Source organism: Aethalodelphis obliquidens, unplaced genomic scaffold (assembly GCF_003676395.1).
Source record: "Aethalodelphis obliquidens isolate GAN/ISIS:26980383/991018 unplaced genomic scaffold, ASM367639v1 scaffold2, whole genome shotgun sequence".
NCBI lineage: Eukaryota > Metazoa > Chordata > Mammalia > Artiodactyla > Delphinidae > Aethalodelphis > Aethalodelphis obliquidens.
This window is the reverse complement of record NW_020837946.1, coordinates 62,946,673-62,960,480: the sequence shown is the minus strand read 5'-3', so window position 1 is coordinate 62,960,480 and position 13,808 is coordinate 62,946,673. Positions and strand designations below refer to the sequence as shown.

Genomic DNA, 13,808 nt, shown 5'->3' with positions numbered 1-13,808 from the left:
CCATCAGATTCTCAGTGTTCTTTGCTCCTGCTTCAAGTGGGTGGGACCCACTGAGAGACAAAGACTCACCCACTGTTTCTGCAGGTCAGTCGGGTTTCTGCACATGATACAAGCATGTTTAGGTGATGCACATCTGATGCATTCAGGGAAAAGCCTGGGTGTTAGAAGAAAACCAAGGAGCCAAGAAGCTCACAGAGGAGGGAAAGCTCTAAATGATGGATTTTCCTGGGTCACTGGGAGTTGTACCTTTGCTCTCCCGCCTGTGATGGGAAGGATGACTGTATTGGAAGAGATTTCTGCTGTGTCTTCAGAGGCAAGCACGCACATGCCCTGTGGGCTTGGGACTGATGCATTCAGAAAAAAGACTACGAGGCTTTTTATAGGTGTTGCATTTCATTCTGCATTCCTTCTCATTAGCATTCAGTAATGAAAGCTGAACTGTCAATTTGAGTGTCTCATCCTGGAGGGATAAACGTAAGAATATGACATACGTTTTCCTCAGGGACTTTCAGCTAATTGTAGAGATAGTAAACAATTTTATCAGAGAGGAAGGTAATAACTAACATTTGTACTCTAAAGTATATTTTGCTATGTTGTGCCCACATTTAAAAATAATGCATACAGGGCTTCCCTGGTGGCGCAGTGGTTGAGAGTCCGCCTGCCGATGCAGGGGACACGGGTTTGTGCCCCGGTCCGGGAAGATCCCACATGCCGCGGAGCGGCTGGGCCCGTGAGCCATGGCCGCTGAGCCTGCACGTCCGGAGCCTGTGCTCCACAACGGGAGTAGGTCACAACAGTGAGAGGCCTGCGTACCGCAAAAAAAAAAAAAAAAAAAAAAAAAAAAGAACTCTATCCGTATCTGCATGTATATCTATATTATATAGAAAAAAAGGCCCCAAATGGGCTGTACATTAAAATAAATGTTAATAGTGATGAGAATTCAAATTATTTTTCTTTTTATTATTTTCAGTATTTTCTATATCTTCCTCAACGGATATATGTCGTTTATATAAGTCAATAACCGATTAAGCTTCTGAAGCCTCTGCAGCATTTTTTTTGTTTTTGCTGTACGCGGGCCTCTCACTGTTGTGGCCTCTCCCTTAACAACCAAGGAAGTTAAGTGCAGAGAGATTACGTGATACGTACAGCGTAGCACAGGTAGCAGATGGCGAAAGCAGGAAAAATGGGAGGAGAATCAGGAGTGCTTGAATGAAAGGGGACTGTAAAGATCCCTGGACATCATTAGGTTTAGGGCATGGCATGGCTTTTTATTTCAACCTGGCTCCCTAAACTGAGTCCTGGTTCAGTTTTTATCAGACTCAAAGTTAGGGTCACAGTGGCTATGTTCGGCTTTGAGACCAGACAGTCTGAGTTTGATTTCCAGCTCTAGCCCTGCCTCGCTAATTAACCTGGATGGTTAATTACGGACTCAGGGCCTCAGTTTACCCATCTGTAAAATGAGGCAAATACTACTACTAGTTACTGTAAGGATTAAATGAGTTCATACATGTGAGATCCTTTAAAAGTATATGGGACAATCTAAAGAGAAACACCTTTTTAATTGGTTAAATAAATAACAGATCATGAAGGAAAACCCTCATGAAAAGTGTATGGTCATAGGGAGGACTCAACAGATACTAGCTAATATCCTCCACATCTTCATCCGCATCGGTGCAGGGCTGATGAGGACCATGGGGGGGTGGAAGGATATCTCTGTGGCTTTCAGAGAGACAACTACATTATCCTACTGCAGAGGCAGCAACTTTTGATCTTACAGGGCCTGGGACAAGATACAGAGGCTAGGTCAGTACAAATATATCTGACATTAAACTCTCAATGACAGTATTATTATTTTGAGATATATAAACACAGATTGTAGTAATGATAGATTATGTTTCTTAATAGTTAGAAACATACTGATGTGTATCAAATGTGTATAGATGTATACCACCAAGTGCTGATAGCTATAGATCAGGAATGCAAAAAGAATGATAAAGTTAATACAGAAATATGAGAAAGTTTGTGCTGGTATTATGGGATGGTTCAGCTCTCTATTCAAATCCATACCAACCCCTCCCTCTTTATTACAGATGTTTGGAATCTGTGTGTATACTTAGATGTTCTCTCTGATCTTACAAGGTGGTAAGGCAAGTGATTGCCGTTAAATTAAGAAAGATTGTTTTGTCTTCGAAAGACCTTGACCATGAGTCTGAGCGTGGGGTGTACTGTAAGGGTTAATTCCCTCAGAACTGGAATTAGTCAGAGCTGTCCTACTGAAATAAGAGTACCTGCCTGCTGTTGACCCCCACTCAATGCATGAAACAATTGATTAATAATGTTGCTTTGTAAACATTGAGTTGGAGGCGTTTCAAGGAGATTTGCACCAACTGTCAGCATTGCTTATTGATAATAGATTGATGATTTGCAGCTGGTCTTGGTGAGACACTTGAAGGGCTCTGCTGTTGAGGCTGGTTACCTAGCAGGGATGTGTCTACAGGACCAGCAAAATATTAAAAAACACCAGCTAGGACTCTATCCCGGAAGTGGCCTGAAATACTGCGGGTTGAGTTTAGAAGATTACTCAGAGAGAATGTATGATGGAATCCTCATGGCTTTGCTCTCCTATTCCTAATTATACTGAGTCCTTCAGTTCTCACACAGGTAGTTTGTTGAAATCCCCAAATACTGGGGGACCAGAACCTGTCATAAACATCCCTTCTCCCGCTTCTTTTCCAAAACATGTGAAATGTGTTTCTTTGTCATGTTTTACAGACCCCCTGGCTGTGGAATACAAGACACTGCTGGTACAACTACCCCTATCAGGTAAGGACACATTACCGTCTGGGTTTTTACACATGTAAAGTACCTTTCTTAGGTCAGCGCCATGGTTTCAGGCAGGTCCCAGCAGGTTGGGCAGCCACTTTGCTTGCCCCCCGCCGTACCCCCTGCTGCTTGATGGTGGACACAGCCTAGTGAGAGAGGTAGTTTGTGTTAGAATCAAAGCTTGAACAGATGGAGGAAGTGTGGAAGGTGCATTTGCTGGAGAGTAAGATACAATCACTTCAGAAGGTGGATAATTCCTTTTCTTTCTTTTTCTTTTTTTTTTTTTTTTTTTGCGGTACGCGGGCTTCTCACTGTTTTGGCCTCTCCCATTGCGGAGCACAGGCTCCGGACGCACAGCCTCAGCGGCCATGGCTCACGGGCCCAGCCGCTCCGCGGCATGTGGGATCTTCCCGGACCGGGCATGAACCCGTGTCCCCTGCATCAGCAGGCGGACTCTCAACCACTGCGCCACCAGGGAAGCCCGGATAATTCCTTTTCTAACAGCCAGTCTGCTTTGGGTCACTGAGGACCGGATAACAGCCCTGGCCTGTCTCGGCACCTAGCGGGCAGAGCTCAAGGGAGGAGCTGGAGCTGGCGTGCTGAGTTTGGTTCACTCTGTGACTTAGGAGCAACCTCTAAAGATGTAAATAAAGTACTATTTCCTTGAACTCAGAAAAATGGGCTTGTCCCATTACATGTAGACAAAAATAGCATCACTGAAAATGAGATTAAAATCATATCCCAGACAGGGAGCATTTCAGATCCCTGCCCACAGACATACCTTTGCCTCTGTCCATGAATTCAGTCATATTAGCATGTGTTGTGGTCCCTAGCTCAGTTACTATTTGAATATTAAAGCTGGGACTGTTCTCGAAATTTCTTGCTGAAACATTTCTAGAATTTCTAGTTCATTTGGGATATATTATTTAAGGGAAACAAATACAACCAGGTATTTTAGTGATAAAGAGACGGGCATTGTGATAAGCAATTTGGATTTTTGAGTTTGGGATTCTTTGGGTTGTCTTTTTAGATGCGTTTGGTCTAACAAAGTTAATGGGAGCAGGTGTGCCCTGCAAGTTCTCTGTTACACACAGTGTTGCAATAGCGGGTAGGGTCTGGTGTTGGCTACCCCTCGGGTAGGTTCAAGGCTAGGGACATGTTGAAATGGGGATTCCAGTTTGCATTTCCATCTCTTTCATGTAGTGTATTCAAATTAAGAAAGACTAAATCAGCAACATGACATGGTCAGAGAGAGCTGAACATTCCAGGGCTATCTGATCAAGACTAAAGCAACGTTGAAAGCAATGACTTACTGTACACAATTGTAATTCACAGGCCCAACTGCTGTTTACTATCTTAAATACTTGGAATATTGTCATTTACCCGTCTCTTTGTGCCCTGCAATGGTATACTGAGTGGAGAGAATCCTGTCCTCCTGTGTTTTGTCGACAAAGATGAATGAGGGGGACAACAACTGTTTTTCTTGATGTCCACGCTTAGAGTTGGTAGTTAAGTGATTGCTGACTTCTTGCGAAAGTCACTTATTATGCTGCTATTGGTTTACAAAGCATTTCAGTTTCAACACCTTGTGTGCAGCGGTGTGGAGGTGTTCATGTAATGAGTTTCAAAGGTCTTTCATTCGTTCTGGGAAAGCAAGTTGTTTCATTACAACCCAATGAAACAATTAAAAACAACTCATCAAAAATGGTTTTTTAAAACTCTGTTTTGTTTTTATGGATTTATGTGCAAAATAAATATTACTGACTTCCACTGCTTCCCTGAGCTTCTCCCCATTCCTGGACCTGTGAGGCAGGTAGAGCAGGTGTTACCTCCATTTTCCAATAAGTAAACGAAGGCCCGACTGAAGCTGTGGAGCGGGGACTCAAACTCAGATTCCCTGGCTGGGCGCCTAGTCTGGTATCTCTTAGCAGCTTCCTGTCCCCCTGATCTTTTAATAAATGTTTTTGAATTATCCTTTTTTTTTAATATTTACAACGTACAGAACATTTCCTAAAGACAAGAAAGCTCCAATTAAGGCAGAATTTGAAACTATGTCTCAGTGACCCATAGAGTACTCCAGTTTCTTTCACCTTCCCTGGTCCCTGTGCTGTGGAATCTCACAGGAGTTGTCCAGAGTCACTCTTTCTGTGTATATGTTAGAATTTTTTTGCAGGTTGCCTAAAGGAATCTTTAGAGACTCATGTCTAAGTACCATAAATGCAATTGTTAAAATGAGTGGTGAATCGGGTACCAATGCCAAACGTTCATACTGATTGACACTTTTTTAGTTGGAGGTGAAACAAAGCTAATGACATCAAGCTGTGGATTACAGGTGTCCTTCAAAGCTCCCTTATCCACAGAGAGAATGGGGCCAGAATTTGTGGAGGCGTAAGACAATGTCACTTTTCAGTACTGAGCTTGAGATGTTTGACACACAGATTTGGTTTCCTGTTAATTATTAATCTTGCCTTTTTCTCTTTGATCCTCAGCCACTCACGCCTGACCTTCACTACTATTATATCCTGGAGCTGTCGTTTTATTGGTCTTTAATGTTTTCCCAGTTCACTGATATCAAAAGAAAGGTAAGAGTGGGTGTGTTGTAAAGGGCTTGTAAACAGGTGTCTTTCATGGCCCTAGGCAGATGGATATAGAGTCTCAAAGGCACTCACTTCTGTTCTCCCATCGGTACTGCATTAGTACAACTTTCGGCATTATTACAGAAAATTCTCTACTTTTGCTTGTGCTGTTTTATATTTTATTCCCATTGTCTCTTCACTCTCCCCCCCCCCCCACCAAACCTAGTGTTCTTTTCTCCATGAAAAAGTATAACAGTGAATCTTAACAGCATTAATTTCCTCTCAGTCTGATTCACAAGTCCCTTTGTTCTCCAAATTAAAGAAGAAAAATTGGGGCTTCCCTGGTGGCGCAGTGGTTGAGAGTCCGCCTGCCGATGCAGGGGACACAGGTTCGTGCCCCGGTCCGGGAGGATCCCACATGCCGCGGAGCGGCTGGGCCCGTGAGCCATGGCCTCTGAGCCTGCGCGTCCGGAGCCTGTGCTCTGCAATGGGAGAGGCCACAACAGTGAGAGGCCCGTGTACCACAAGAAAAAAAAAGAAGAAAAATTGTATCTGTAGCTCCTGGGGAGAGAGTAAAATCTCAGTGTTCCAGCCCTATAGAATGAAGATTTCCCCAATTAAAGAGTTATCTAATGTCAAAATACATTAGGAAAACACAGCATTCCTAAGCGAACTGTGGTCTGGTTTTCACCCCTCCCCTCCGCTGGAATAGCTTTTGCTGAGGGTACTCTTGACCTCTTAAGTGTTAGACCCACTCATTCTAGTTCTCATCCTACCAGCTTCTGGGCAGAATTGGCACTTTTGGCTATTCACTTTTTTTTTTTCCGTGAAGCTATTTTCTCCAGGTTCCCATATTTGGATCATTCCTTCAGGTCATCTTTGCTGGTCTCCACCCCAGTGCCCCGTGCTCTGCATACTCGCGTGCACCAGGGTCTGGTCCTAGATTACAGGACATCATCTTCCTGGGTGATCCAGGTTCATACCCTCCAGCACTGTCAACCATAACTTCTATACCAATAACTCCCAAATGGTTCTCTCCTGTCCCAAATCCTCTCTGGGTCCACACTTCCGCAAATCTAATCTTAAGTGATAGTATTGTGTTCTTCTTGTTATTTTATCATTTAATCCTCACAACCGCCCGAAGACTGATCACTTGTTATTACTTATTATTTATAAGTAATAATAAGTAATAACTGATTGCTTATTATTTATTTATTTATTTTCCTTTTATTATCACTTATTATTTATTTTCCTTTTATGAATGAGGAGACTGAACCTTACAAAGTGCTCCCGACCGAACACATCATCTTGTCCTAGTCTTGTTCTTCCTCCAGTAATCTTTATCACAGGCAGTCATGTAAGCTAGACGTTTTCCTTCGCTCTCCTCTTTGCCACCCCTTGTACCTACTTCCTTAGTATCACGGACACGTTTAGAGTCCTCTTTACTTTGGCTTAATCTGTTACAACGGCCTCTTAAATGGCACTCCTATCTAAATAGTCGTTCTTGTCTTCCTGCCATCTAAGAATTCTGTTTCTCAAACCTTAAGTCAAAGCCAAGCTACTTGGAGTGATATTCAGGGTTGTCACCACGATTCAAACCCACCTCTGTAGTTTTATCGCCCACCCTTCTCTCCCTCTTTTGACACACACACATGTCTTAGTTACAGATATCTTCTCACCATTATTCAAACACATTTTTTTCCCATAACATCTTTGTTTTTTACAAGACCTTGCCTGTGGCTAGAATCTACTCTATTCCCCTTCCTCCTAGACCAGACCAAGCCCCAAAGCAGTCTCTTCTTTGAAGCCTTCTTCATTCCCATGGTTTTTGACCACTTCTTCCTCTGTGTTTAGTTTACCAGTGCCCAATACTTAGCATATTGTACTTTTTAATGGTATGGTGACCTGCCTGTCTCCCTTCACCAGACTTGGAGGGCAAAGAGCAGGATGTGTTCATCTTTGTTTCTCTCGTGACTGTCAATGCACCTGCTTATGGTGGGGCTCAGTAAGTTTAGGGTGAATGAATAAAGGGACTCATCAGAATGTCTTCTCCCTTACTCATGGATATCTCCTAGGCTCCTTTGCAAATAGGACTGTGCATTGTGATAGAATGAAATACTATAACATTCCATTTCTTGGTTACATGGGTAATCTGCCAAATTGTAAAATATCCATGTGGCAGCTGAAAAGCATTTAGGAGTCTACAGCCCTCGTACCTGCATCGCCTCCCCAGGTACGCTCCTGCCACTCTCCTATGGCAGTGGCTTACTTGGTTGGCAAAAGGCTGTCTTTCCTGACAGCATGGTCTTAATGTGGTATATGTCACCTGATTCTCAGAAGTGGACGGTCCCTGCAAGAGCTAAGGCTTAGGCGTAGCAGATAACTCATTGACACGCAAAGTTTGTGGTTCCCTTACTCATTGCGCCAAATGCTCTGGGTCCATTTCTCAAAACGTTTAAAGATCCTTGAGTGATGATATGCCAATTAGATCTCGTCTCTCTTATATGAGGAGCCTTGTTCATTCCTGTGGTCAATACTTGTAGACTGATGGTCTCCACTGTGCCAGGCCCATTGTGCATTTTATTTATTTATTTATGTTTGAAATCTTTAGTTGTGGGAAAAATGCAAAACATAAAATTTACCATCTTAACCATTTTTAAGTGTGTAGTTTAGTAGTGTTACACACATTCGTGCTGTTGTGCAACCAGTTTCCAGAACCCCTTTCATCTTGTAAAGCAAACTCTGTATCCATTAATCAACAGTCCCCCATTCCCTCCTCACCCAATCTCTACTCCTGGCAACCACCATTCTACTTTCTGTCTCTATGAATCTGATGACTCTGCGTACCTTATTTAAGTGGAGTCACACTGTATGTGTCCTTTTGTGACTGACGTATTTCACTTAGCATAATGTCTCATTCATCATGTTGTAGCATGTGTCAGAATTTCCTTCCTTTTTAAGGCTGAAGAATACAGATTGTATTTTCTTTTGAGGAGCATTTTTTCCAGGTAGTCACAGAAAACAGTTGTATAACAAAGAAGGAGTCTTGACTATTCTTCTGGTCTTGTAGTTGGGAAAATTGATGTCCGATGAACTTATGTAAAATTTTCAAGGTTGTGCCATGTGGGAATCAATTAGAGCCCAAGTTTACCAAGTGAAGGTCCATGATTCACTCATAGATGAGATATTGTCCACAATTCTTGCCTTGTGTTGCCTGGCCATGCTCCTGACATTAGAGATAGTAGGCCTTCTGCAGTTCTTTGCCATTTTATGAGTTCCTCTTTTGCTTAATGAGAATTAGGGATGCCATCTCAAGTCAAAGAGATTAATGAAGGCAAAACTGACTGTTACTGGGCCCCCAAGAGCCTAGTCCTAGGGAGCCGTTGCTGCACCAGAAGTCACCAAGCCCCTCTGCTGGCTTGAGCTTCCTAACATGCATTTACCATGTCTTTTCACTGAGCCACGAGGATTCATAGAGGCTCTGTTGTTTTAAGCCAAATGACCATCTTCTTAATAGTTACTATAAGTGGATTATTTTCAAGGGTCAAAGTGTATAATTTTCTATGGTTTTAACTTACCTTGCGTCAGTGTAGAGAAGGCCTTCAAAAAGGGGCATTTTTGCAGTGAGGTCCACGGAATTGATTTAGACCTGTACATATTGTCAGTGTTTATAAATTAATGATACATACGTTTTCCTGGTCAACGCTAATAGCTTATTGTAGCCATCTGGCACCCCTCCCTTCTTCCCTTGGTCCGAGTACCTTTGCAGGTTCATGGTGCAGCTGGCTTATTCTTGTTTCTTGCACAAAATGGGAATTTGGCTACTACCGTACGTGCTTGTTACTCCACACAGGTTTTAATAAGGAAGGCCTTCTCCTCTGTTGCCACCTCTCATTAATGAGTTGTAGCCCATGCTTTTCTCCTTCGCATCTTGCTGACTGTTACTGCAGGTCCCTGCTGGTTCCCTCCTCACTGCCCTCCCACCCAGAGGACCTGCCATTCTAGCCATCAGCGAGGATTTATGGTATATTCTCCTGCCAAATACATCCCCACCTTCTATGTGGCAACTGTTAACTAAACCCTCACCCTCTAAAAACAGCCCGCCTCCTAATTATAGAATAGAGATGTTTGAAGACATCCATTGACAACAGAGCATGGAAATCAACTTCTGAAGGCTATCCGTAGGGTTGTTAAATAGAAAGGTTATGGGGGGGCTTCCCTGGTGGCGCAGTGGTTGAGAGTCCGCCTGCTGATGCAGGGGACACGGGTTCGTGCCCTGGTCTGGGAAGATCCCACATGCCGCAGAGCGGCTGGGCCCGTGAGCCATGGCCGCTGAGCCTGTGCGTCCAGAGCCTGTGCTCCGCAACGGGAGAGGCCACGACAGTGAGAGGCCTGTGTACCGCAAAAAAAAAAAAAAAAAAACGAAAGGTTATAAAAATATTTCTACAGTTGCCTTATTAAATGACAATGAACTTGAACAGCCATTTTCAAATAGCCACCAGAATTCATAAACGTTTGATCCAAATGCACGCCTCCAGCTGTTAGAATCAGTACCTTAAAATATGAAGTTCAGAAATAACTCTTAGTGACTTAATTGGTTCATGAGTCTTTCTAAAAATGGCTTTTATATTCACAAACTCTTCCCCTCTAGAAACGTCCTAGTATTGCCATCTTTTTTTTTTTCTTTTAAGTGCTCTGTTTCCAAATAGAATCTGGAGTTTAAAAATGATGGTGGGATAGGAAGGGTGGGAGGGAGGGAGATGCAAGAGGGAAGAGATATGGGAACATGTGTATATGTATGGCTGATTCGCTTTGTTATGGAGCAGAAACTAACACACCATTGTAAAGCAATTATACTCCAATAAAGATGTAAAAAAAAAAAAAATGATTGGAGAACTTCCATCCCTGTGGTGACAGAACGCACTGTCTCTCTTGATCATTTCCAGGGTTGGTACTTATTTGGTCAGTGACGATATACATACTGTTAATCTCCGCAGAGGGAAGGGACTAGCTAAGATGTAGTCATTTAATATAATGGAATTAAAATTTAAGTATTCTATTATATGCCACCAAGGTATATATATATATATATATCTTTGAAGATTTTTCTTTCCTTCCTTACTTTTTACTTCTTTTTTCTGTCAATTCCTCTCCTTCCTTCCCTTCCTTTCTTCCTTCCTTCTTTTGTAAAATGAAATAGTTAAGGTACCTTATTCAAAAACAATAGGTATATTCTTGGGATTCACTGTTGTTTGAATCACCTTTTATTTCCCAAGGCTTAATATTTATTAAGATTCTGTCTTTTAGCACCTGTTTACCATGAGTATTTCTCCCGTACATCTACATTTTCTAATGGAAGCTAATAAATATGACTGTGATGGAGCTCAGAACAGCTTGCTTGTATCCAAGCCCTGTGTCCCTTTTAACTAAGCTGCTGTTGGGCTTGATGGCCTGGGCCCTTGGCCAGTGAACCTTGCTCGTGTTCGGGGTCCTTTGCAGGAAATCATCTATGGCCGAGTTCCAGGGCCCAGCGGGTAAAATCAGCTTGTTGCTCTTTTGGTCTTACCCTGAGAGAAAATCTACATCTCATAAAAGATCCCTAACAGAGAGAGAAGATGATGATTAAGTTTAGCAAGAAACTTATTGACAGGCTTGTGTTTGCTCTTTAGTAACTTGCATAGAAAACAACCGGTGTTCATTGCTATGAGCGCTTCAGCTGCCTTTTGGGGGCCTGCCATGCTCCAGATCTTTCCTGCTTCAATTAGCTTTAGGGTAAAAAAAAAAAAAAAAAAAATGCATGTTTTGATCATTTAATAAGGAAGCAGTATGGCATAGAATTAAATAAAACAATATCCGTGAAACCATCTAGTACAATGCTTGACAGAGCTCAGAGCAGTACCTAGCACATAATGACCAAAATTGGGTTGAATCAAAACATAGTGCTAAGACCAGAAACAAATCAAAAAACCTCCCAAACTAGTGCTCACAAATTTTCGTATTTTTGGTCAATTAAAGTGAACAAAATTAATTAGGAAAAGGGACTAACTTAAGGTTGCCAACCTTTTACTTTTCCTAGTAAGGAAATTTTAAAAGTACCTACCACTTACTACCATCAATTCATAAAAGAAAGAACATGTTAATATTTTAAAGGAGAAAAGGCACCTTGTAATAAAGGCCAATCCTTTCCATTTATCATTATGAAAAGGTTTTATTTCTCTCATTTTGTTCTAGACTGGGGAAAAATTATGGGTAATATGGCTTCTTAGAGGGTAAAATCATGGGCTCTGGAGTCCATCTACCTGCCCAGCACCACTTCTACTTTGGTGTGACCTTCAGCAAGTTACTTTCCCTCTCTGTACCTTTGTGTCCTGATCCAAAGAATAGAGTTCATATAACTGACCTCATGGGAGTGTTGAGAGCATAAATAAGTGACACATGCTGTTGAAACAGTGCTTGGCACATAACAAATGCACCATGTATGTCAGCTGTTAACTGTAATCATTAATATGATTCACCAGATATTGCCAGCTCTCTACTCTCAGGCACATGGAGGATTGTACTCAGCCTTGCCCCTTCTTGTGGTTGGATGGGGCCATGTGACTGGTAGGCTGTAAGCAGAACGGACTCCAGTCAGTAATGTAATGTAATTGCTGGTGTGAGACCCACTAGAGTCTCTTTTCCCCTCTAGTACAGCGATTGGTAACATTTGAGATGGAGGCTGCTCCATCAGTCTGGGTCCCTAAGTGATGGTGATAAACAGAGTGCCCTTTGTCCAGCCAATTGGTAACATGTAGTAAATAAGAAACAGGCCTTTGGTATAAACCACTGAGATTTTAAGGGCTTTCTTTTTGCCTCATAACCTAGCTTATCCTGACTGTGCAGCTGTTATTAATAAGCTGGCTGATGATCATCTCCTAGAACAATTTTTGGAAATCATTTGTCTATATAGCAGTTCTCAAAGTGTGGTCTGCAGACACCTGGAGATTTCTGAGACCCTTTCAGGAGATCTGCAACATTAAAACTGACTTCATAATAATACTAGGATGTCATTTGCCTTTCTTACTGCATTGAAATTTGCACTAATCGTGCAAAAGTAACGGCAAAACTGCTAGCAGTGGCACCAAACAGTATGAGTAGTTTTGTGTTCCTCGCTGCCGTGTGCTTGCAGGAAGAAAAAAAAATGTCAGTTTCACTTGAGAATGCTCTTGTTGAAGCAGTAAAAAGTGTTAATTTGATTAAATCTCTATTCTTGAGTATACATTTTAAAAATTAGTTTGTGTGATGAAATGGGAAGGAGGCATAAAGAGCTTCTGTGGCAGAACACTGTACAGTGTGCTCAAGAAAAATCATGTGTAGTTAGTGGTTTGCATTGAGGGACGTACTAGCTGCTTTTTTCCCCTAAAGAATCTCATTTTTACTTGAAAGAATGACAAACTATGTTTATTCCAACTTGTGTATTTGGTAGACGCATTCTTGAAAAGCACAAAGTGAACTTTTCAAGGTTGTTTCAAGTAAAACCATTGACATTAATTGTTGTCAATGATACAACTCAAGCTTTGAAGAAAAAAATTAGATTTTTAGAAAAGCTTATGTCCAACAGCAAGACCTTGATAGCGTCTCAATACTTAAAGACTTTTCTCATGAGATTGATAGTGATGTTAGTAAATGTGATTTTTAAAATACTATGTGACAATCTGTCTCATTAACTCCGTGAGCCAGTATTTTCCAAGTGACAATGCATGATGCTCCAAAATTATGCCTGAGTGAAAGATCCACTCGAAGGTCAAGACAGACCAAAGGATTTTATGTAATAGAATATGAGAAGTTTATTGATATAGTTTTCAATTCCACATTGCAACTAACCTTTAAGAATATCCCTCTTGTCGAGTTTTGGTACAGTATCAAGAAAGAATATCCTTAACTATCTGAAAAGACTATTAAGGTACTTCTGCCTTTTCCAACTGTGTGATACCAGATTTTCTTTATATACTTTAACCAAAATAACAGGGAAACATATTGAATATATATGCAGTGATGGGAATCCAACATGAGTCAGACATCAAAGAGATTTGCAATCATGTAAAACAAGGCTACTCTTCTCATGATTTTTTTTTTAATTTTGGAAAATATTTTTCGTAAATATATTATGTTAATTAATATATAATGAACTTCATTTAAAATAAATGAATAAATGTGTTTTACATGTTTTTTAAATTTCTCAGTTTCCATATCCAATGTGGTAAATACCGATAGATATGACCCACATAAACAAACACTTTCTGGTGTCCTCAATAATTTTTAAGAATATAAAAGACTCCTGAGACCAGAACATTTGAGAACTGCTCATCTAGATTATTTTTAAGTCTCTCCTAAGGAGATGACTCTCGGGTAGTGCCTCAGATTGTATCA

At 41.4% G+C, this 13,808-nt stretch overlaps 1 protein-coding gene across 3 annotated transcripts in view; it reads left to right on the top strand.

Moving 5' to 3' along the window:
* CERS6 (ceramide synthase 6) overlaps positions 1-13,808 on the top strand; it is a 319,680-nt gene that overhangs the window by 234,935 nt on the left and 70,937 nt on the right. For all 3 annotated transcript variants that reach the window (XM_027129224.1, XM_027129223.1, XM_027129225.1), the window contains exons 5-6: positions 2,773-2,823; positions 5,313-5,405. In XM_027129224.1, the coding sequence (XP_026985025.1) occupies positions 2,773-2,823; positions 5,313-5,405 (144 nt within the window). The remainder of the gene's footprint in view (positions 1-2,772; positions 2,824-5,312; positions 5,406-13,808) is intronic.